We start from the raw sequence: 25229 nt of genomic DNA on the forward strand, positions 1-25229 counted from the left end.
AACGGGAGCAAGTCCTCTACCTGTATTCCTTTTCTGAATTCTCCAAAATTTCTCCTCCATTTACCATTCTTCGTGTGAGCTGCAAGTGCTTGGGACTCATCATCTTGAGGTTTCTGAATCTTTCCCTTTGATACTAGCCTAGACTTCTCTTGGGTACAGGAAGCCCATAGCTTATCAAACTTCAGAATTTCTGATGTGCCACAAATGCTTGATACAAATGAATCCTATTAATATGGCAACCCATTAATGGTGACAGTCACAAGTTTTGATTCATCAATATTTTCACCAATGGCCTTCAACTGATCTCTCAACTGAAAGATCCTCGTGAAGTAGGAAGCCACAGTTTTTGATCTAGTCATCTGCATATCACGAAGTTGATTCCTCAAAGCCATCTTCTGACCAATGTTGTTGATTGCATACAACTCTATTAGGGCATCATATATTTGCTTTGAAGTCTTCAGCCCAGAAACAAACAGAATCAAATGATCTTTGATGGATTCAACAAGAATCCTCTTAGCCTTAGTTTCCATCTTCTTGTGCTTGGGAACTTTCCCTCATTATCATGAGGTTCAATAACCTTGCCTTCCACATATTCCATGACATCATTCTCTTCAAGAATGAGATCCATTTTGGTTCTCTAAGCCCTAAAATTTGTTGAACCTTCCAGCCTATCTTCAGGCTTGATAGAGGGGGCCATCTGGTCAAAGGTCTGGTCACAGATCAGATTGCAGAATAGGTGTCTTCAAGGGGTGAATTTACTGGTTTTTCTTCACCAAACCTCTGATGCTATGTTGATTTTTAGTGCTAATTTAGACAAACACAATTTTCTGCCCATAATAATTACTTCCAATGATCTACAGTTTTACTTTAGCATCTTTCAGAACATCTTTAAGCAATTACAATCAGAAAATTCAAAAAGACCATGCACAATAGACACCAAAATTTTTCACCTCGGAAAACCAAACTCGGGAGAAAACTCAACAATCTTTTCTAGGAGAAATAATTCAGTTCAGCAAAATACATTCTGATTTTTCAAGTCAAAACTTGGTCAACCTAGACCAAAAGCCTAGTACAGGTCAAACCTGGTCAAACAGGCCTAAATTTGGCCTTCTGCAGCTGCCTGCAAATTCAGTCAACCCTGAGTCAAACAGGCTGAATTTTGGCCTCCTGCTGCTGCCCAGAAGCTTGGTCAAATTGCCCAAAGATTTGGTCAAACTTTCCAGTCAAACTGTGGTCAAACTGCCCAGAATATACTCGGTGAAAAAGATCGGAATGGTCAAACTGCGGTCAAACAGACAGCTCAGAATTTGGCCAAACTGACCAGTCAAACTGTGGTCAAAATGCCCAGAATATGCTTGGTCAAACAGATCAGAATCTGGTCAAACTATGGTCAAACAAACTGCTCAGAATTTGGTCAAACTGCCCAGAAAATTCCTGGTCAAACTCTGCCCAGAACATGGTCAAATAGATCAGAAGAATCTTGGTCAACGCTGTTCAAAGTTCAAACAGACTCCAAAAGAGCTTGGACAAACTTCATAAGACTTCCTCATCTCTCACACGTGTGAACAGAAGAATAGATGTTTTGGTGATGATCCGAGTTGATGCCAAATGAAGGAGGTCGAATATGTATATATAGTGGTCAAAGGAGGTGGGTTTTTGACCAATGGTCACACCCATTTGCATGTTGGGGCTGACCTGACTTTTTGGAGCGGACATGAGCTCATAAATAATAATTTTCTTCCTTTTAATTTGGCCGACTTGTGTTGCTGGGGAATACCGACCACACCTACCCAAAAATCAACAGAATGAAAGTCTCATGGCGATCTGAGTTCTAGATGTTGCATATTGTCATTGATTTCCTTGATGTAGAGATGGTCTAGAGTCTTATTTTCACACTATGGTTCTAGTTCCCTTGTTTTAGCCATTTCTACGATATGAATTGTTGAGAATTGCGATGTGTTGGATTTCTTTTTATCAGACAGGTGTTTATCTTGTAGATATTTGACTTTAAATAGTTGTTCTCCTTTGACTGATCTGTTATGTTGGAGAATGCCAAAAAGGGAAGAATGAAATGAGAGGTTAAAGAAAACAGACGATAATATGAATGCTAATTCTTCCCACCGACGAGAACAATTGTTCTTGCTTAATATATCAACATCTATTGTAGTTTACATGCTTAATATTAATATATCAATTGACAGGGTTGCGGGGGAGTGCGCCGCCCCCCTCCTTTCGCTCCTGCTCCCAATTCGCGCTTTGAGCGGGAGCGCGCTCCTTAAAAAAAACACTCACTGCCTTTTCGGGAGCGTTTAGCCTTTTTTGCAATTTTTTTTTTGCAGTAATGTTCCAAATGCAATTTTTTTCAAAGAAACAATTAAGTTTTGACCGGGGCAGCTTAATGATGAAGCCTATGGCCCTAGTATTGATATGCGATTCATGGTAATGTTAAATTCTTAAAGTAAAAGGATGAAAATGAAGATTAAGGAGAATGTCACTTAAATTTTTAACATTACCATGAAATGACTCAGGATGTTTGAGAGTGGTTCTGACTTCATTGGATTTCATATAGAGAAAGTAGAATTTTAGATTTCATTCAAAATCCAGCAGACTTATTAGTTTTTTCAAGATTTCAGGATTGGGGTATTGCAATGTTTCCATTGAATTTTGTCATGTATTAGGGTATGGAACTCGTATTTAATCAAGAGCACCAATCCCTCTATGTACCTTGATGTTAGTGACATTGGTTGTCGAACTCCTCTATCATGACCCTCCTAAAAATGTATGCATCACTCAAACAAAATCTTGACTTGACATGCTATGCTTTTTCTATCTTATGCTAAGTCACATGACACGAGGACACGAGACACGGAGGACACGTAAATACGAGTATTCAATACGAAACGCAGCGACCTGGAAATAGGACACGGGGGACACGTTTTATATATATTTAATAATATATATATATATATATATATATATATATATATATATATACATATACCGAAATATAGTTTTTTATCCATATTAAATTGCAGGTTGTAGCTTATCTAATCAAATTAAAATATAATTACTTCTCAAAGTTCATAGTTCACTTTAAAAAAATAAATAGAATCAAAATTTACTATTTAGAAATTAGAATGTGATATGCTTGGTCTTGATTCTTGAATATTCAATGTTCATTGTTCATGTACAACTTACAAGCACATAAGAAAATAACTAAAGTCTAATCCTATTGATTTCCTCTACCCCTCTTGCGAGAAAATGCCACAGCTTTCCCTTTCCCTCTAGATGTAGATGCTGGTGCTGGTGGAGTTGGCAGCGGAGTTTGCTATGCTTTAGAAGCTGAAGAACTAGAAGTAGGAGCTACAGGAGCTAGACCATGTCCTCTACTGGTGGCAAGGGTAGCCCGGGCAGGTGGTGTCACCTGTAAACATTACAATCTCCCAATCCTGAAATCCTGAAAAACTGATAAGTCTGCTGCATTTTGAATGAAATCTAAAATTCTATTTTCTCCATATGAAATCCAATGAGGCCGAAACCACTCTCAAACATCCTGAGTCATTTCATGGTAATGTTAAAAATTTAAGTAAAAGTGAAAGGATGAAAATGAAGATAACATTCTCTTTAATCTTCATTTTCATCCTTTCACTTTTACTTTAAGAATTTAACATTACCATGAATAACATATCAATACCAGGGCCTAGACTTGATCATTAAGCTGCCTCACTCAAAAATTATTTGTTTCTTTCAAAAAATTGCAACTTATGCAGGCAACGTTTTCTATCAACGGAATACGCGTTTTCCAGATGCAGGACACGACGAAAACTGGCGAATACGTTTTACATTTTACAGGACACGATGAAAAACGTTTTCGACACATTTTAGGGCCGTTTTCGTGTCCGACACGTAAAATACGGGGACACGGGACCTTGGAGGACGTGTCCTGTGACTTAGATCTTATGTTAATGCTTAGAGGGTGATATTAATGACAAAGATTCCCATTGAATTTTTTCATGTATGAGGGTATGGAACTCGTACTATGTTGCAGGAAACGTAGGGCAAGGGGGCGTTTCCATATGGAAACGAGTACGAAACGCTGAAACGCGTATGGTACAGCCCTGAAACGTTTCAGGGCCGTACGACTCACGTTTCAGCTTTTTACTTGCGTTTTTTATTTTTTAATTTGTTTTCTAATTTATTTTTAGGTTATCCTAGTGACTTCTAGTTGCTTCTAGATGCATGTCTAAAGTTATAAAAGTGAACTTTTGACCTAGTGTTGATATGCAGTTCATGGTAATGTTAAATTCTTAAAGTAAAAGTGATATTCTCCTTTCTTTTTCATTTTCATCATTTTACTTAAATTTTTAACATTACCATGAAATGACTCAGGATGTTTGAGAGTGGTTTTGCCGTCATTGGATTTCATATGGAGAAAGTAGAATTTTAGATCTCACTCAAAATCTAGTAAACTTATTTGTTTTTCAGGATTTCAGGATTGGGGGGATTGCAATGTTTCCATTGGATTTTATCATGTACTAGGGTATGGAACTTGTATTTAATCAAGAGAACCAAGTCCTCTATGCAGGGGAAAGTCCCAATAATGAAGAGCATGTAGGGTACTAGGGTATGAAACTTGTATTTAATCAAGAGCACTAAGGTCATTCGACTATGTAGGAGGAGATTCCCAATCAAGCACGAGACAAGAAATTAGAAATTTCTCGTGGCTGATCATTCATGAGTAAATGTGATGTAAATTTAGAGACTTATAGTTTATGCATTGACAATTGACAATTTTATCATAATGTAATAAATTAGAATGTATCATATATGCTTTATGATTGCACATATTTCTTAAATGTCCTAATATATATATATATATATATATATATATATATATATATATATATTCGCGTTTCCCCGTTTCCAAAATTTGGGGAGATCGCATTTCGTATCACTCCCCGTTTCGGAAACTCGTACCCGTTTCGCTGTTTTGTGCAACCTAGAACTCGTATTTAATCAAGAGCACCAATCCCTCTATGTACCTTGATGTTAGTGACATTGGTTGTCGAACTCCTCTTTCATGACCCTCCTAAAAATGTACGCATCACTCAAACAAAATCTTGACTTGACATGCTATGCTTTTTCTATCTTATGTTAATGCTTAGGGTGATATTAATGACAAAGATCCCTATACAGATACAGAGGTAATGACAAAGATACCTTTGGATATTAATGCTTAGAGGGTGATATAAATGACAAAGATCCTAATTTTCCAACAAGACTAAAAAAATAGACATTTCTCGTGGTGGCAAGAGGCCCAAGCATAAGCAATAGATAATAGATTTACTTGTCTTTTCTAGTTTCTAGTAGTTTTTATAACTATTGACTCTTTCATATTTATTATGATATTTTTTTAAACAATATATGACAATTTAAGTTTGAAGTTGGCAATTATAACTCATTAGTAATGAATTATGAATATGATGCTTCATGAAAGTTGAAAGTTGTTTCATTTCATTTCATTTTATAACATTTCATTTCATGTTAGATATTATTTGTTGTAATGGTTAGACTTAGCTTACAAGTACAACTTTGTTGTATGTTACTATGTTACCAACTTGTAGACGTGGTTGGTGAAGATTATAACTTCTAGAATCTAGATGATTGTTGTTATATGGTTCAATCTATGTTTTTTATATCTAATTTAATATTCTACATGTTTTTGTTGACATATATGTATCAAAATATAAAAAAAATATAAAAAATATATATATTATATAAAAAACGCTCTGGGATTCGCTCCCAAACCGGGAGCTTCTGAAAATGTTGCTCCCGCACCTGTTTTCGCTCCTCCTCCCGCTTTCACTCCCACACCCGTTTTCGCTCCTGCTCCCCGCTTTCACTCCGGCTCCCAAGTAACACTGTATCAACATCTATTGTAGTTACATGCCTTCTCAAAGCAGGACTCCATATTTTTTGTTTTTTTATTGGGTCTGCTAGTTTCTATGTTATTCCAAATTGTCAAGGGCTATGTTGGAATCAAAAGGTTTGATGGGATCCAGATAGATGATGCCTTGATAGTGATTTCTAGTAAGAAATGAATGAGCTTTTGAAGAATACTTTTTTCTCTTTTCAGCTGCATTCTTATTGTGATAACTGTATGGACCATAGAGTTTGGTGTAGGGTGAATTTTTCTTCATTGTTATTCTGATGCTATTGCAATTGAGTATTTATCAATTTGGCTTGTCATTTTGCATTGCAGAACAATCACATATGGCTAATGCACGGTTTCAAGCTGCAGCAGCAATTCAAGAAGCGGCATTACGAGAGTGGGGGTTTCTTTCAGTCAATGAGAAGAATGGTTTGCGGATGTATGGGATGCATTGGATTGATCACAGTTTGAGATAATCAGTGTTTTTTTTATAATATAAGTTTCTTGGTAGCTTCTTTTGTGATCAGGTCACCTTAGGAAATATGTGATTCATATTGCCTGAATTGCAATTGCCATAGTATCCCTGTCTTCTTTTAATAAATGCAAAAAATGAAAGACTGACCCTGGAATATTTTGGTGTGCAGGTATTGTCTGCAGTACGCAATTGCTCATGCTACTGCTCCGGAAGGCTATGTTCAAGTCAAGGTTGCTGCAGTTGCAGCTGTATTAACGAAGAGAAGCTGGTGAGTGTTATTGATTGATAGTTGGGTGTGATTAGTTTGTTTGACAGTCGAAAGATGTGTTTCAGGTTTAAATGTCTTGAAAAGTACTCGGTGAATAGAATGAACTAAGTTCATTTACTGAAGAAATATCCAACATAAGAAGGATGATAGACAGAAATGCATTTAGGACAAGTAATAATTGAATAAGAATATGAACGAGTGATATATTTTCGGATTGAGGCTTCTGTGAGTTAAGTTGATTTGAATTTCATCTTATGGATCCATCACAATAAGATTTTTTTGGTCGACCTTGCGAAACATCAAGTGTGGTTCATTATCAGGACAAAAGAATGAAGAAAATCTGATCTAGCCATGGGAATAAATAGGATAGGAGCCATAAAATCGAAGGATCAGTGACAAAGAGCCTGTGAAAATATCTGAATCTATACAAACAAAAATCCTATTGCAATCACTGGTTTATCATCTCCTACTTGTTATTTCATTCAACAAGTTATTTAATTTTAAACAATGATTACAAACACTACTGCAGACTACACTGACACACAGATCATAAACTGAAACAATAGATGAGACAAACACACAAGGGGCACTGTTATTTTTGGACAACGCATCCCCAGAAAAACCCAATGCGGGAAAACTGGTACAGTAGATAGAGGGATTGTATTATTAAGCAAGCAGAATTTGAGTGCAACAGGTTGCCTCTCACACTGGCTAATCTTACAGAGAAATCACGGCAACAAGAAATACATACGAGGGTTTACCTTGTTCTCCAAGTCACCACTGATCCATTGAGTGGCCTGACTCTGGCAAACACTGCGAAATCCCAGCGCAATCACTGACCGCAATAACTATCCAGGCAGATCCTCATTAGCAGAGCCTAACCCTAACAGCGTCAAGGAGAATTGTGACCTCCCATTGGCAAGGTGCTTTAATGATGAGAACTCGACCAATTGAGCTAACCCATCCTGTGCAATCTTAATATAAGCTAATTGCTTATTCCTCTAATAATTCCATTTGACTTATTTGATGTATTTCCTTAATAAAAAACTGGGCTCATCCTTATGAATGGTCCTTTCAGCCTCTGTAAATGATTCTTCCAATAAAATTCTTATGTATGGTTGTGAATTTGAATTGGGGGTTTGTGGCATATGGATAAATCCAGACGTACAGACTTATAAACAAATTGCAGATAACAACTCTGGTACAGTGTATGATGGAAATGATAGAAGATGATGACTGTTTGTACGATAATTATTGTAGGAATAGAAAGGTTGCTGTGTATGGTAATTTGTACAGGACAAATATGTACAACTAGGTGGCAGATTTGTACAGAAATAATGGCTACGCAAACTGCAAACTGCAGTAGATGTGTATGGATTTGCAGCCTATGGTTGAGTGACAACAATGGTTGCTAAATCACGACTATGTAAATGGCTGAGGGCTGGATTTTTGGTCAGAGACCTAGGGATCAGAGAACCTATGAAAATTTGGGTGTGGCTAGAAAATGGTGGATATGTTGCCAATGACAATAAGTTTTATCAAGGGTTTGATATAATATGTGGCCAAAGGCTAGTATAAGACATGGCTCTGACACCAATGAAATGAACAAAATTCATGACTACAATGCCTTGTGATGGTGTATTTATAGCATTGACCAGTCACAATGATTGATAGGTCATTTATTGTATTATTGTATTTTTATTATTTGGTATTTACATATATGTTGAAATTCAAGGTAGCTGTGGTCGGAATTTTTCATCAAAGCATGCAGAAGAAATTACTTCTTGATCAACTACAAGTCAGCTTCTAGGGAGACATCATGTTGGCCTACAAGGGCTAATCAGGCCTCACACTACACCTATAAATTGAGGCTCGTTGATCCTCATTTCGACCATCAAGCAAGAAACGAATTTGGTCTGCAATCAATAGCAATTTCGGTGATCTATTACAGGCATATTCTCAAATGTGAAGGGTGAAAGAGAGTCTACTATAACTGCGATGACATACTATTTGTCTGGAGATTAAAGTGAACTCTATCTTGGATATACTACTCATTGATTGGGCTAGCATCTTGGCTCCTTTGGAAGGCCGAATACAACAGAGGTACTCGCTCTCATTTTTGACACAATTCTGAAGTTGACCGAGGGCTTTTGGGCATACTTTTCTCCCCAGCTCGTTGACAAAATTTTAGGGAACTTCGACCCTCTATTACCGTGATCTCAAGCCTAGATTTCGGCCCTCTTGATCAGATCATCTTGTTGAACAGAAGTGGAATCTCTCTCTCGTTTTGTGCAGACTTTGGTTGAGTATATTGTTGTTGGTTATCTTGATATTGTTGGAACATTTGATTTACTGTTGAAGGACAAAATCTCTCTCTCATAAGGAAAGAATTATTGGGTTTTCCCCTCGTGGGTTTTGCCCTGGCTGTGAGCCTAATCTTTGTGTCTTTTGTCTATTTCTCATTTTCTATTGTGCTCTCTATTTACTGCTCTTGTTGAAGAAATTACTGGTTGAATTTTTTCTTGTATAGCTACTTATTGACTAAAGTATAAAGAAGAAGAAATTGGCATCAATAGAAGTTGTCATCAGTTTTGAAAAAACTATTCTAGCCTCTGCATCACTAGAATTTCAACATTGTATCAGAGATTCGATGAAGGAAAATAGCAGAGAGATCGTCTTGAAGAGCACTTGAAGATTATTTGAAGAACATCTTGAAGAGCATTTGAAGAACATCTTGAAAAGAGCATTTGAAAAGTTTTTGGGTTCTGTCCTACATTTTCACCATGAATTCTTCGTTCATGAAGACCGAAAGCAAGCTTGAAGGAGCCACTAACTACAAGGCGTGGAAGGCAAGAGTTGAAATCATTCTTGAACGGAGCAAAGTCTCGGGGATTGTCACAGGAAATTCACTGAACCATCTGGTCAAGCGGGAAAGGAAAAGTATCATGAAGATAATATTTTGGCAAGAAACATTCTATTGGATTATGTTAGGGATCATTTGATTCCCTATATTGCTAAACACAAGACTGCTAAGGCTATGTACGATGCCATCATTGGATTGTACACCATCAATAATTTGAATCAATCAATCAATCTAAGAGGTTAACTTCGTAACATCAAGATGAAAAAGAATGACACAGTGGCATCATATTTTGTCAAAATATCTCAAATTAGAGACCAACTCAAAGCCATTGATGAAGATGTATCAGATAATGAATTGGTAGCTGATCCTTTGGGCGGTCTCCCTAGATCTTGGGACTCATTTGCTTCAGGTATTCGCGCTAGAGAGAAAGCTCCAACTTTTGACAAGTTATGGGCATGCACTCAAGAAGAGTCAAGACTCTACTCTAGAGGAGAAATTGAAGATCCAAGTGTAGAAGCATTTGCAGCTCATGCTAAGGGAAACAAGAAGAAGAAACCAAATTTTGGAAAATTCCAAAGAAGTGCTGGTAAAAGACAAGGTCCTAAATCTGCTTCAAGAAAGGATTCTACCTCTCATAGAATATCTCCTCCTCCCTCTCCAAATAGAAGAGATGGAAGATATAGAAACAATAAAAGAGATCTGTCCAATATTCAATGCTTTTGTTGTGAAGTGTATGGTCATTATCAAACTCAATGTCCTCAAAGGAATTGAAGAGATGACTATGAAAGGGATGATGATTGTAAAAGAAGTAGAAGTCATCATGCATCTGCTGTTGATTTAGATGAGCCATCTTCAAAAAGAAGGCATAGGAGAAATTATTCTGAATCAGAACACTCATTCTAGCATAATGAGGATGTTGTTCAAGAATGACAAGTGTTGACATATTGTTGATTGACAAAAGATCTAATGTTTTGATGTTAAGGTTGATTTGCAGGTTGAATTCTATAAGGACTCAAGACAAAGAGGGAGTTGTTCTGATCAGAAAAAGGTTGCATTCAAGAAAATTGAAGATCAAGAGGGAGCTGTCATGAGCTCAAAAGATAAGTATCTCGTATTTCTTTTATTGTTTTAATCATTACTAACATTGTTATGGTTTATAAACCCTAGCTAGGTAGGGGTTGGAGATGAAAAATGAACCTAAATCCTAGAAATGGTTTTGTTTGAAACCCTAACTTCTCATTGATGATGTTAATAATGATGTGGATAATGTGGATTCGTATTCTCATTTTTGATATTGATGATAATGATGTTGACTTGTTGATGACACAGACTTCTGATCACATGGACTCGCTAATGATTCTTTGACAATATGAACTTATTGATGACATGAACTCGTTGATAATGGATTGGACTAGATTCTTTGATGATGATATTAATATGGACTCCTTGATAACATAAGATGGTACTTGTGTGGACTCTTTGGTGATATGGACAAGACTACTTGATGATGATGAAGATATGGACTCAATGATGATGACTCAATGATGATGATGATGAAGATATGGACTCAGTGACGATGACTCAATGATGATGATGATGATGATTCGATAATGATGATTCCTTGATAATGATGATGATGTGGACTCAATGATGATCAAACTCCTTGATAATGATGATATGGACTTGTTAATGATGTAGACTACTTGATGATATGGACCCGTTGATAATGAAGACTCCTGGTTGTTGATGATGTGGACTCGTTGATGATATAGACTTTTTGACGATGATGAAGATATGGACTTGATTTCTTGATGTTAATGATGATGTGGAAGGCTAAGATCAAAAGGGAGCTGGCACACTCTCAAAAGATGAGTATTATCTTGATTATTTCTATTGATTACTTCATTATGAGACTTTTGGCTTGCTAGGTTGTTCTTCCATAGCCTCCCATTGAGGTTTGCAGGTACATTATGAAGACTACCAAGGTGTGGCATATCGTTGGAAATGATGGAAGAATAATGAGACAAGAAGACTCGCGATAGGCTCTGTACTCAGAGGGAGTAGACAAGATCAACTTGGTTGAAGCTCCTTCTCATAAAGGTGGCTAGAAGCTTTGAAGATCGATGTTGATCTAGATACGATAAAGATGGGCCTGTGATTTCTGTAAGAGGGAGCTATTTTTAAGGCACGAGCTTGGTGATATCTTTGACTCAATGGACTACATTTGATGAACGATTTGAAAAATTTGCAAGATATTGATGTTGACTTGCTTGATTCATTAATTGATTTGTTGATATATCTGTCGAAGTCTATAATTATTTGATGAGTTTGATAATGGTTTGTTGTGGTCGTTGATGCTTGCTTCTGTGAGAAGCTACTTATTGCCTATACTATGGTTGCCAATGATTGCTTTTGTGAGAAGCCACTGCGAAGGTCTACTAATGTCTACTAATAACTGCTGATGTTTTCTTCCGAAAGAAGCCCTCGCTGAAGCTAAATGAACAATTAATGTTGTTGTTTGCTAAAAATGTTTGAAATCCACCATGGCTACATTTCTAGTGATGAAATGGTTGCTGGTGTTTATATGAAGAAACTGGAATGAATGAGAATCCCCTTGAAGAGGGAGCACTGATTACATAGCATCATGGATAGACCATCTCCTGTAGGCTGTGTGCCGAGAGACATTGTTGTTCGAGAGATGTATTGATGATTCCTCCTATAGGCTGTGTGTCGAGAGACATTGTTGTTCGGGAGATGTGTTGATGATTCCTCCTGTAGGCTGTGTCGAGAGACATTGTTGTCTGAGAGATGTGTTGATGATTCCTTTGGTAGGCTGTGTGCTGAGAGACATTGTTGTCTGGGAGATGTGTTGATGATTCCTCCTGTAGGCTGTGCCAAGAGACATTGTTGTCTGGGAGATGTGTTGATGATTCCTCCTGTAGGCTGTGTGCCGAGAGACATTGTTGTTCGAGAGATGTATTGATAATTCCTCCTGTAGGCTTTGTGCCGAGAGACATTGTTGTCTGGGAGATGTGTTGATAATTCCCCCTGTAGTTTTTGTGCCGAGAGACATTGCTGTGCGGGAGATGTTTTGATGATTCCTCCTATAGGCTGTGTGTTGAGAGACATTCTTGTTCGAGAGATGTGTTGATGATTCCTCTTGTAGGTTGTGTGCCGAGAGACATTGTTGTCCAGGAGATGCTTTGAGATGGATGCTATGTATCTTTCCTTATGTTGAGTTTGAAAGAGAGAAGCTTGGATTGTATTCTCTTCCTTAGGCTATGAGTCGAGAGACCTATGGATTGGTCGGGAAGATGAATCTTGAGAGAGAATGAAAAACTACCTCCCTAGCTAAGAGGGAGTGTTGAAATTCAAGGTAGCTATGGTCGACATTTTTCATCAAAGCATGAAGAAGAAATTACTTTTTGATCAACTACAAGTTGGCTATATCACTCCTTCAAGTCGGCTTCTAGGGAGGCATCATGTCGGCCTACAAGGGCTAATTAGGCCTCACACTACACCTATAAATTGAGGCTCGTTGATCCTCGTTTCGACCATCAAGCAAGCAACGAATTTGGTTTGCAATCAATAGCAATTTCGGTCATCTATTACAGGCATATTCTCAAGTGCGAAGGGTGAAAAGAGTCTACTACAACTGCGTACACCCTACGCTTCCCACGCATTTGGGACGGGGGGACGCTTGGGGAAACATTTTCCCACTTCCCCCTTTTGGAGAGATGTGAGGAGACACAAGGTGAAACGTTTCCCCAGTGTGGGGGATGCCTTTCCTGAAAAGGGGTGCTTGTGGGCGTCCCCCCTCAGAGAGGGATAGGCGTCTCCACTTAATTTTGTTTGAAAACAATAATTTATGAACGTGGAAGCTTAATATTTAACCCTAGGGCCCTACTAATGCTATGTAATTACTTCAATTTTTAACATTACCATTAATTGACTTGTGATGTTTCAGAGTGGTTATGACCTCATTGGATTTCATATAGAGAAAGTAGAATTTTAAATCCCATTCAAAATCCATCAAACTTAACAATTTTTAAGATTTTAGGATTAGGGAGATTGTAATGTTTATATTGGATCCTATCATGTATGAGGGTCTTGTTAATTTTAGGATAACAATGGTATGTTCTATGCTTCGAGCAATTTTACTTCAATTACTTTATTAGTCCAATATCAATATCCAATTTAGCAATCACATCAACATGATAGTAAAATGCAGATAGAACATAAACATTAACAGTAGAAGACTAGCGAAGACAGGAGGACACAAGATATGGCACTAGCCAGGGACAAACTCCAATGTGGGGAACCCTTGATCAATTCTTCTTATAATTCTTTAAAAGTTCAACAAAGAGAGAGAGTACAATGTATAATATTCACTTGTCTAATTACAGTGAAAAAGTGATCAGTCAAACAACAAAAACAAAAAATCCTAACAAGAAATTCAACGCTGGTCAATAGGGCAAAATTATTCCTCAATTTAGCTCGGTCAAACCCAGTCAACTTCGACCTCCAACAACTAGTCAAATGACTCCAAAATTAGTTTGAAAAAGTCCAGTCAAACTTGGTCAACAAAGATCAACGCTACAGCCAACCCTAGCACAGTGAACGCTGGTCAAACATGAGTCAAAGCTGCCTTGGATTTTCTGCCTAGAATTGCGGCCTGCTCAAACAGAAATCCTCCACCCAAAACCGCACCAAAACAGGTCAATGCTTGGTCAAGACATGTCAAAACAGCCTCTGCAATTTCGGTCAACTCTGGTCAACGGCTGGAACAAAAAACACTTCCTTTCCTTCGAACGCGTGGAGAGCAGCCTCTGAATTTTGTACCCAATCAATGAAGGAGAGTGAGTGAAGTGTCCAAATGAGGAGGATTCACCATGTACTTATATGCAAATGTTGAGGATGATAGACGTGACTGTTGGGCTTCTGAGCCTACATGAATTTGCTGGCCGACCTTGACAATTTGTCCATAGCCATAATAAATTCATAATTCCATTTTTACATGTCAGAATGGGATGATCTTTAGATTAATCCTACACCTCTCGGAGAGAGGAATCTAAGAAAAATATGAGTTGCCTCATATGAGCTATCCAATGTGAAGTTTGGACCTAGTTGCAAAAATTAACACTCCCTCTCAACTAGTGAGAACCTCACTTGTCAAACTGTCTGACAATCTGTACCATCACTGTCTCTCCTCTGCTCTGCTAAACTATGAAGAAAGAAGAAATGATCGAGAATGTATCATACCATTCTCCACTGACCTGAAGTTAGTTTCCAATATTAGAGAGTGTGTCATACCACTCTTAACTGACCCGAAGTCAGTTTCCATTAATCCCATATCAATATCAACATCCTAGCATAGGGAGTACAGTAGTACACGATGCGTCCATCGGTAGTACCATGTCCCTATCCTCATTTCCCTACTCATTGGCCAGATGAGAGGTACTTCCCATGAGTCCCGGACTGCATGGGTAGGATGTGCCGGCAAGAGAAGGTGAACCACTCATCGTGCTCATATGCCATAGGAGAAGGTGAATCACTCATCCTATGCATATGCCACCATGGGGTATCACAGGGGAAGGTGAACTACTCACCTTGTACATTGCGCACCATTAAGGGAAGGTGAACCACTCACCCTATGGTCGCTCATCACTCCAAGAATACCCCAAACCCCTCGGAGCTCCCAGAGCTCAACATCCATCTCATACGGGACCCCCCTCATGAAAGGGTCTCTCCACGACTCCAAGTCGTTCACAGAAGGTTAAGAATTTGACCTTCCCCAGGGGCTTCGTAAGAATATCAATGACCTGATCATCAGTCCCAATGTGTTGGAGCCTTATTGCTCTCCGTTGTACCATATCTTGGATAAAGTGGTACCTGATATTAATATGCTTGGAGCAGTCATGAAACACGAGATTCTCCGAAAGGTGAATCCCACTCTGGTGTCGCAGAAGATCACGGTGGTATCCAACACATGTTCAAACAATGCACTGAAGAGCTTCCTCAACCAAACAACTTCACAGGAGGCCAAACTAGAAGCAATGTATTCAACCTCAGTGGTGCTCAAGGCAACCAACTTCTGCTTCCTTCTCATCCATGATATCGAAGCAGAACCTAGAGAGAAGCAACATCCAAATGTGCTTTTACGATCCACCACACTGCCAGCCCAGTCTGCATCAGAGTAACCATGGAGCCTCACATTCCTGATAGTGTATCTTAGTTCATAAGTGATTGTGCCCCGAAGATATCTTGAGATTCTTGGTTGCAATCCAATGTATGTGGTGAGGCTCGACCATAAATTGGCTCAATGTATTCACTGCAAAACATATGTCCGGACGAGAGTTCACAAAGAACATCAGGGCCCCCACGAGTTGATGATACTTAGAAGGATTTCCCAAATCGGGCCCAATAGCTCTCCCGCATAACTTCTTGAAGTTATGTTCCATTGGAGTAGTCACGGACTTGCAGTCCACCATCCCAAATCTTTCAAGTATCCTCACAACATATTTTCCTTGAGAAAGGAAAATCTCTCCTAGCTTTTGCCAGACCTCCAACCCTAGGAAGTAATGCATCAGTCCTAAGTATTTCATCTCGAATTCGGAAGCCAACTCCCTCTTACATTGATGAATAAGAGGGTCTGCACCAGTTAGAAAGAGATCGTCCACATAAAGTACCAAGATGAGAGGTCTATCATTCTAAACCTTAAAATAAAGGTTTGGATCAACTTCACTTCTTGTAAATCCCAGCTTAGTCAGATAGCTAGCTATCCATCTTCTCATGCCAAGCTCGGGGAGTTTGCTTCAACTCATAGAGGGCTTTCTTCAACTTGCATACATGTGTTTGACGATCTTGAACTTCGAACCCCTCGGGTTGTTCTACATAGAATTCCTCCTTAATTGAACCATGTAAGAAGGCAGTCTTGACATCCATCTAGTGTAGATTCCATCCTTGCGAGGCAGCAAGGGCTATAATCAAACGGATGGTGGTATATCGGGAAACAGGTGCAAATATCTCATCGTAGTCCACACCTTCCTTTTGAGAGAAGCCTCGAGCAACAAATCTAGCCTTGAACTTTTCAACACTTCCATTAGCTCCATGCTTGATCTTGTAGAGCCATTTCGAGGTGACAACGGATTTGTCCTTGGGTCTAGGGACCACATCCTAGACATCATTCTTCATAATTGACTCATACTCTTCGTTCATAGCATCCTTCCAAACTTGGTGCTTCACAACTTCTTTGAATGTGCAAGGCTCAGATTGAACAATGGTGCTCATGGCAGTTAAGTACCCTTGGTACCTATTTGGCTTCTTACTTTCATGAAATGTCCCCCTTGGTGCAACATGTCTCTCGGCATCTTCGAGAGTTTCCCTAAGCCATGAGGGTCTCCTTTTTGAGGAGGAGGGCTCATGAGGGGGTGGATCAATGGGATCCATTAGTCCTTCAGCATTAGGCATCGGCTCATCCTGCGGTTCTCCTTGCTTTCTTGAATCTGCTTCTTTGTCCTTCCTTGGAATAGGAAGATTACTAATCTTCCCAAGGGCAGCATCCTCATCAAAAGTGGCATCATGACTTATCTCCACTTCTCTTTAACCAGGCACATAGATTCTATATGCCTTAGAAATTTCACTCTAGCCCATAAATGTTCCTTTCTTCCCAGAAGCATACAATTTGCTTCTCTTTTCTTTCGGCACATGAAAATATAGGGGGCTACAAAAAATTCTAAAGTGAGAAATATCAGGTTTCTTACTGGTGAACACTTCTTCGAGAGTTTTGGAGTCCAACGCTTGATGAGGGTATCTATTTTGAACATACACAACAGTGCTTGCAACTTCGGCCCACAAGAACTTCGGAAGGCTTTGATCATGAAGCATGGCACGAGTGGCTTCTACGATAGAATAGTCCTTCCTTTCAGCAACACCATTTTCTTCAGGAGTATATGCGGTAGTAGTTTCCCTCTTAATGGGAGCTTCTCTACAATAATATTTGAACTCATTTGATTCGTTTTCGGTTCCATTATCGGTCCTCAATATTTTGATCTTTTTCCTGATTTGATTTTCGACCAAAGCTTTGAAAGAACGAAACCATGAGATTACTTTGTCCTTCTTCTTTAGGAAATATATCCAAGTCTTGCGAGAGAAATCATCCATAAAGATGGCATAATATAAATATCCTGCCAATGAGTTCACAGGCATTGCACTAGATAGATCATAATGAATCAATTGCAATATGTTAGTAGTCTTGCTATCACGAGGGGAATGGTTCCCTTGTATGCTTTCCTTCGGCACACCCCTGACAAACACCTTCATGTTCTACTTTAAATTCGAGCATACCTGTCACCATCTTCCTCGCATGGGGTAGAGCCTTATAATGTAGATGAGCAAACCTCTGGTGCCATAATTCTGATTGAAGTGATGTGTTGCAAGACATAGCTCCCAATGGGCTTCCTCCAACTTGATATAGGCTATCAACCTTGAAGCCAAGTGTAAATGCAACTTTGAAATTTTTATTCTACACACGTACCATTCCATAGATGAATGCCACCTTGAATCCTTTGTCCTCCATCGCCGAGATAGATACCAAGTTCTTCTTTAGATCGGGTACATATAATACTTCTTGTAGATGAATGGTATGTTGATTTAATCGAAGAGTAACATTCCCAACTCCCTTTACGAGATAGGTGGCATTGTCTCCAAGGATAATTTCTAAATTTGTATCCCTTCCAATCAAATTTGAAAGAGCTTCCTTATATCCGGTGAAGTGCCTTGAGGCACCACTATCAATCAACCAATTTCCCAAATTGTTCAGCGGAGATGCAGTAGAAAGGGCAGATACAAGATAGAGTACTTTTTTCTTGTTATCGACAACATGAGATTCATCATACCTGGTATTTCTTGATCTCTTGGGAGGGCGACCATTTCCTTGATGAGAAATGGGAGCATTCCTTTTTCCTTGGTTGTTGAATCTGCCATTCCTTTGATTGTTGTTGCCCCTCAAATTGTTGTTGTTGTGGTTATCATCATCATGAGGTGTATCCCTTCTATTACGACACTCCCTAGCATAGTGACCAAACTTGTTGCAAATTAGGCATCTTCCCTTCCTTCCGTTTTTGAAATTTGGCCTTCCTTGACATTTCTTCGTTGAACTTGCATTGTTCTTCTTTTTAGCATGAGTGGAGAATGCAGTAGGATCATTCCTATTTGAAGGCATATCTAGGTGCATCATCCTTGTTTCTTCTTGAGAGCATCTCGTCAAAAATTCTTCAAAACCTGGAATCCTGTCATTGTTAAGAATAGTATTGTTGAACACATGTCATTCACGAGGGAGTCCTCCAAGGGCAATGAGGGTAAGCTCCCTATCAACAATAACTTCTCCAATCGAAAGATCATTTTTCATCTCTGTAATCTCATGAAGTAGGATTGAATATCTTCATTTCTTCCTTTCTTCATATCCTTTAGCTTGTTCTTGAGGAAAATAATTTGATTTGCATTGCTATATTTAAACATGCCAACCAACTTGTCATATAGACTGGCGTATGAACCTCTTGTGAATTCACGTATGTAACGCCTCTTCATTCCTTCCATCGTTCCGAACCGTTCAGTCCAGCCCAGGTAGGAACATTCCAATGTTTCGTAGCGGTAAGTGAGGGTATGGGGGAACTCATTCTCGGGTATGGATTTCACGAGGTATGGATTGAACGGGTCCTTCTCTCTCATCTGGTGGAAACTTGGAATGGATGGAGGAGTAAGGGGAATGGGTGCACCTCACACACACTCTGCTGGAGCTCAGAGGAAAGCACAAGTGGTATGGGACTTTACCTTACCTGGCAAGCTTCTTCGCTTTCGCCCAACTAAGTAACCTCCTATTTCTTTCAAATAATGAACACAACTACTTCTTCGCTGGAGCTCAGGGGACACAAACAAGTGGAAATAAATGCTATTACTAACTTATATTAGCACCACTAATATGCTCCCGGAATATAGGCGAGCTGAAGCTGAAGCGGGTTCGGGCAAGGCACCTCAAACAACTCCACCAATTCTCCCCATGTGAAAGAATCCCCGTGTATGTCGTTGTGTAAGAAAACCTAGTTGTTGTAAAAGAGTCCTAGGATCTATGCTATATTAGCATGGCATAGAGTCTCGTTTAACTGGTCCATTTGGGATGGGACAGACTTCCCCAAACCTTCTCATTGGGCATAGTTCCTTTGTCATAATCTCTTTTTGATGGGTTCGATGAAACCAACTCATCTTGGCACCTAAATGGATTTCTTCTGAACAGAACATGGCCATTTCCGTACGTTTATCTCGTGGCAGGATTCCATATCTAGTAGGAGTCAGCGGCTTCAGCTCCCCATGTTCAGGAACTCCCATGTTAAGGAACTAACTCCAGCAGGGTTCATATACGAGCATGCATAGAGACATAGAACCTGTACTCGCATATAGTTTTTCACTTGTTTTATAAACAACAACAAGTGGAATGCAATCATGGCTTCTTCTTCATGCAGTGATTGAAGGTCTGGCAATTAAGGCTTATTGTCATGGACTACAACTGACTTAATAAATAGAGAACTTACAGTTGTTCATAGGGCCCATTCTGAAGCTAGTCAAGCAGTCCGGAAAAGACCTTTCTCGGCCTTAAACTCAAAGGCTTAAGGCTTATTATAGTGCATAGTGCATGGACTAAGCGCTAGTGTCTGTAAGGCTAATTGCTATGGGACTTACACTACAACTGCCAGTAGTTAAAGAACAAATGGACTTAAGCTAGTCGTTCTTAGTGCATGTGGACTTCATACATTTGATACCGGCATATATAAGACACAATCTATGAATTCATTCTCATGTGTCCCAGTAACGTAAGTAAGGTACTAGCCATAGTCTCCTAAGAACTCTTTCAAGAGTTCCATGGACATATCTCTTCCTTGTTTCCTGATTCTACACGTAGTTTGATCTCTGGCAAGTAGTGTCTCCAGTTTGAATGGGAATGGCATAAGAAGAGGAGTATAGGTTGTTCCAAATACATTGAGTGTTGTTGAGAGACTCGCCTATAACTAGGACTTGCATATCTAAGTTGAACTTGTCTTGTCATTAGTTATATGCAATAAAAATAAGATAAATTATCTTTCTCACTATTACCAGCGTAAGCAAATAATAATAATATCTTAGCCGGCCATAGAGTAAGGCACTTGCTGTAGTTTTAGGAGTTAGTTCCATGGAGTAAGGTCCATACGATAAGTCCTATTAATCAACCTGCCATAAGATCTTGCTTTAGTCTTAGCTTAAGTCCTTTGGCATAAGGGTGAGCCTGCCCAACTCTTGACTAAAGGCCCGAAGGGTGAGGTAACGTGTGAGGTCCGTCCTTAACTGCTTGGGTTGGTTTCGGTTGGTTGGGAAGGCGATACGAACTCGTTAACCGCTGAACGGGGAGGGGATGCTCTCCGGGGAATTCGGAAGTATGGGGGAGGCTCTTCTCAATCAATCTATCCTATCCAGTAAGTGGTTTCACCCGTTCTCTCCTCTCCAGTAGAGAGTTTCACCCATCCCAGGAAGCCAGCCAGTGAAAGGAAATCTATCCTATCCAGTAGCATAGTTTAAACCACTCCTACAAGCCAGCCCTTCCCAATCCCAATATATAGGCAAGGATCAAGCCCTAAAAGTTAGGATTCATAGTTCGATGAAATGCGATGGCAGCCTTCTTCACGTTGATGGCGGCTTTTGGGGCCCCTCCCCCAAAAGAGAGTTGTACGTTAGTGACTTTTAGTTACTTATTTGAGAGACCCAATAAGTAAATTGAAAAGAGGAGGTGGGTGATTCTATTCTGGTTCCTATCTCGAATGACGTAATTACGTATATAATGAATGCCGACCAAGACAATGAGTAAGTGACTGCTGGTCATTATGCATGAATGAGATATCTCTTTGTATACGATATTATGATTGATGATTCGAGCGAATCCTATAAACCGCCTAATTGATGGTGAAATGGTGGTAGTTATATATGAGCATATGGTAGTTGCGGCTTCATAAAATAGAGATTCAGATCGTAATGACATATATAATTCAATGTAGACCGATTCACTTACTCGATCTATCTCTCTTTAGCCAGCCTATGTTGCGGTAGTTTTCCAGAGGCATGCATCGAGAGTGGAATCTCGTCTGAAAGGATGCGTAAGCAGGCTCGACTGATAAGGAGAGGACCCTTTAGGGGGCTCGACCAGCGGGAGAGGAGAGGACCGGTAGGGGCTCGACTGTTAAGGCCGCCATCACCTTTAGGTGCTCGACCATAAGGACCTTTAGGTGCTCGACTGTTAAGGACCCTTTAGGGGGCTCGACTGATAAGGACCCTTTAGGGTGCTCGACCATAAGGGAGAGGAGAGGAGAGGGAGAGGAGAGGAGAGGAAAGCCATTCAATCAGTTTGGCAGGCAGGAGAGCCTTGAGTATTTATAACGGGCAGCTGAAGAGGAAGGCCAGGAAGGCATTTGATCACCCGACCATCATTGCTCTTTGGTAGGCCATTCATTCTAGTTGGTGTTGCCCCGTTCCTCAGTGTTGCCGTAGTTGGAAGTGAGTGTAAATCCGTATTTGAAAGGGGTGAAATCCAGCCAATATATATAGCGAGCCATTACGCTATACGGGTGAGTGAGCATCCCGCTCCACAGGCATGTGACTACTCAGGGTTCTGTCATTTCGTTCCATCCCGCCCCTGGCTTACACTCCGAAACAGGAGAGCCGATCCCCTACCTTCTTTTTCTTAAAATAGCTGGTCACATCGGCTCATCTACTCTCGCAGAGGAGCTTACACCCTTCCCCAACAATATGGATTGAGTGAGAATGAGTGTTCTCTTTCTTGTGCTAGTTGTTTGGCTGATCATCCCTCCCTCGTACTTATCTTGGTGGACTTATCATCTGTCATCTGTACCTCGTGCTTGTTCTTGGGCTTAATCCTACCTTTTCTCAAATGAACTCGATAGATATATATTCTAGCTATCTATAGGAATGACCAGCCCAATAGTGACATATAATTAACCCCGCCCAACCAGCAACTTATAAAATATCTTACCTGTCATCAAAGCCGATCAACCTATTTCATCCTACACAGAGATGGGACCTGGAGGGGATGTTGGACAAGATGGTGATGGATAAGCTATTGATGGTGGCGGTACATAAGCTGGATCTGCTTCAAGCACTCGATCTGGATCTTCACCTGTCACAGGATATGCTTCTCACACGGTGATAGATCAACAACTGTATCTACTAATGAGGTGACTCGTGCTTCTGGCTACGCTATGGGCTATGCTTACTTAGATACCCCCACCACCTCTGCCCTAGCTTACGGCTTTGCTTCTCTTGCTTCTTGGTCAACCGAATCAACCACTTAGGCTGGTTATACTGAAACTGGTGTTGGATTGAGTCTATATACGTAACCATCAACGACTTCACCACCTGGTCCTGAAGCTACCCTTTACTATGCCTTAGCCTTTGCTACCTTCTAGAGCCCATGCTCTATATGGGTCTAATATGAATATGGGTCTCTAACTATAAGGGATGCTGGTCAATCTGTTGCTACTGATGGGTATCTATCTCGCTCACGAAATGGAACAGGAAGGGGTAGACGTTGGTGGATAAGCTGGATCTATAGAAAGGACTGGTCCTCAATCTCTAACCCGAGGGCACGATGCCTCTGTTTCTAATACCTATGCCGTAGCTACTAGGCATGCTTCATCTACTGGGTCTCGATCTGGAGAAGAAGGAACTGGATCTTGATAACGATCAGGAACTGGAACATCTGCTGCTGGACCTGTCACTGGGACTGCTGCTTATGGGTCTACTGCTGTTGGATCTGCTGACACGGATGCTGGTCTTGCTACTTTTCCTGTTCCTTCGATCAGACTGACTGGCTGAACGGCGTGGCATAGCTCGCACAGCACGTATCTGGGAATGACCAAAAACCGCATATGGTTATAGTATGACGGGAATACCGTGATATAGTGAGTTCCCGACATGAGTGACTGGGCGAGTCACTCTGGATTGACAAGGAAGCAAGTACGAGATACCTTCTCTGGAACACGATTGAAGGGAATGATAATTTTGATCGATAGGTCCAAGAGTCGCGCATTAGTGTTTCCATAAACATGTCGGAGAGCACGGGATGTGCGGGGCTTAATATTGAGGTAGAGCTAGCATGGTTATGGTGCTTTGACGTGCCATGCTAGTTCGAGTCATTTTACCTCGCCCTCGGGTGTGAGATGCTCCACACGGACCTAGAGTATAGCCACAAAAGCTAGGTCCTTTCCCATAGAATCTGTCAGTCTGTCTATGGGATAACCGAGTACCGATGCGCCCCACCTACCTATTTCGGGGACACGGTGAACACATAGGGACGAGAAGGAGCACGTATGCGAGTCAAAGGCCTCAATCGAGACTGCTTATTTGGTGGGTTATGCCAATAGATACCATTTAGTCCTCACATCCAAGAGTCTGATGAAGAAGCGCGCCAGACAGTGATCACAAAAGCTGCTTCCCTTATATTGAACTACTAGCACCGAGATACTGGGGGTTATTAGTCAAAGCTGCAGTGAAATAATTCACGATTGCCAAGCCGCTTATCATCCTCTCTTCCGCTGATTCTGTGATACTGTCGCCTACTGATACAGATCTGTCCTTCTTGGTCAAAGGGTGCGGTACCCAGCATCCATCCTCCATACATATAAAGCAAGTGTGATGGCAGGTCTGTTATATGTCATTTCTTTCTTTCTTGATTGGCCCATTCATGCACATGACTGGAATCGCTGGAATCACTGGTCGAACTAAGCCTTCCATCGACCTTCCTGCTTCACTCAACCTCTCTTGCTGCCCATCTAGTTTTTGATTACCGCCGTAGATCTGCTCTATCCCCAGCCATCATACTCAGACTCATTTTGCTCATACTCCAGACCGCTCATACTCACTACATCTCTCTCTATACCCATCCTACCTTCTATCTAGCTATACACATCTAGAACACAGCTAGCTCCTCCCTATGGAAACATCACTATCTATCTAGCGATATACCGAGCTTATTGAACCAATCAACCAAGCAGACACTCAACCAATCAAAGCATATATGCCTAGCTCCATCAATCCATCCATAAAGCAAGGAGGTAGACTGAAATCAATCAGTCAATCAAGGTCCGGAGGTCTTGTCCGCTGAGGGCAAGGAAGCAGACTGCATTCCAGCCATCATTCCAGCAGGCAGAGGAAACAGCCATCTTACACAACACTCCAACCTGCCTTATGAGCCCATACTACCCATCTCAACATCCAGACCTTCTAGCCCAGACATCAAAATCATACTCATACCGCACCATGAGGTCTGCGAGCGTATGGGACATTGTCTTTCGTTTTGCAGACTCAAGCATCCACTTATATCTCCTTTGAAGTGTTCAAATCGGAAATGTAAGCAACTAAATGCTTATGAATAGAATCCCTGATGATCTTCTTGGATTTGACTTCACCCTTCTTGTACTTGGTCTTAGCAGCAATCGGTGCATTAGGAGGTTATGAAATCTTTCCCTTCACATAATCTATCACATCTTACTCTTCTAATGTCAAATCAAGAGACATCTTCCATGCATGATAATCAAACTTATCATGAAGCTTATCATCAGACTTGAAGTAGGATGTGGAAGCCATTGAATCTTGT

At 40.3% G+C, this 25229-nt stretch overlaps 1 protein-coding gene across 4 annotated transcripts in view; it reads left to right on the top strand.

The window, feature by feature from the left end:
• Positions 1-25229, top strand: part of LOC149228449 (exportin-4 protein) — a 408868-nt gene that overhangs the window by 58236 nt on the left and 325403 nt on the right. For all 4 annotated transcript variants that reach the window (XM_089378212.1, XM_089378213.1, XM_089378214.1 and 1 more), the window contains exons 4-5: positions 6263-6371; positions 6577-6675. In XM_089378212.1, the coding sequence (XP_089234338.1) occupies positions 6263-6371; positions 6577-6675 (208 nt within the window). The remainder of the gene's footprint in view (positions 1-6262; positions 6372-6576; positions 6676-25229) is intronic.

The sequence above is a fragment of the Pinus tabuliformis genome, chromosome J, assembly GCF_031772625.1.
Source record: "Pinus tabuliformis cultivar Carrire ecotype Pingquan chromosome J, CPIR1, whole genome shotgun sequence".
Classification (NCBI taxonomy): Eukaryota; Viridiplantae; Streptophyta; class Pinopsida; order Pinales; family Pinaceae; genus Pinus; species Pinus tabuliformis.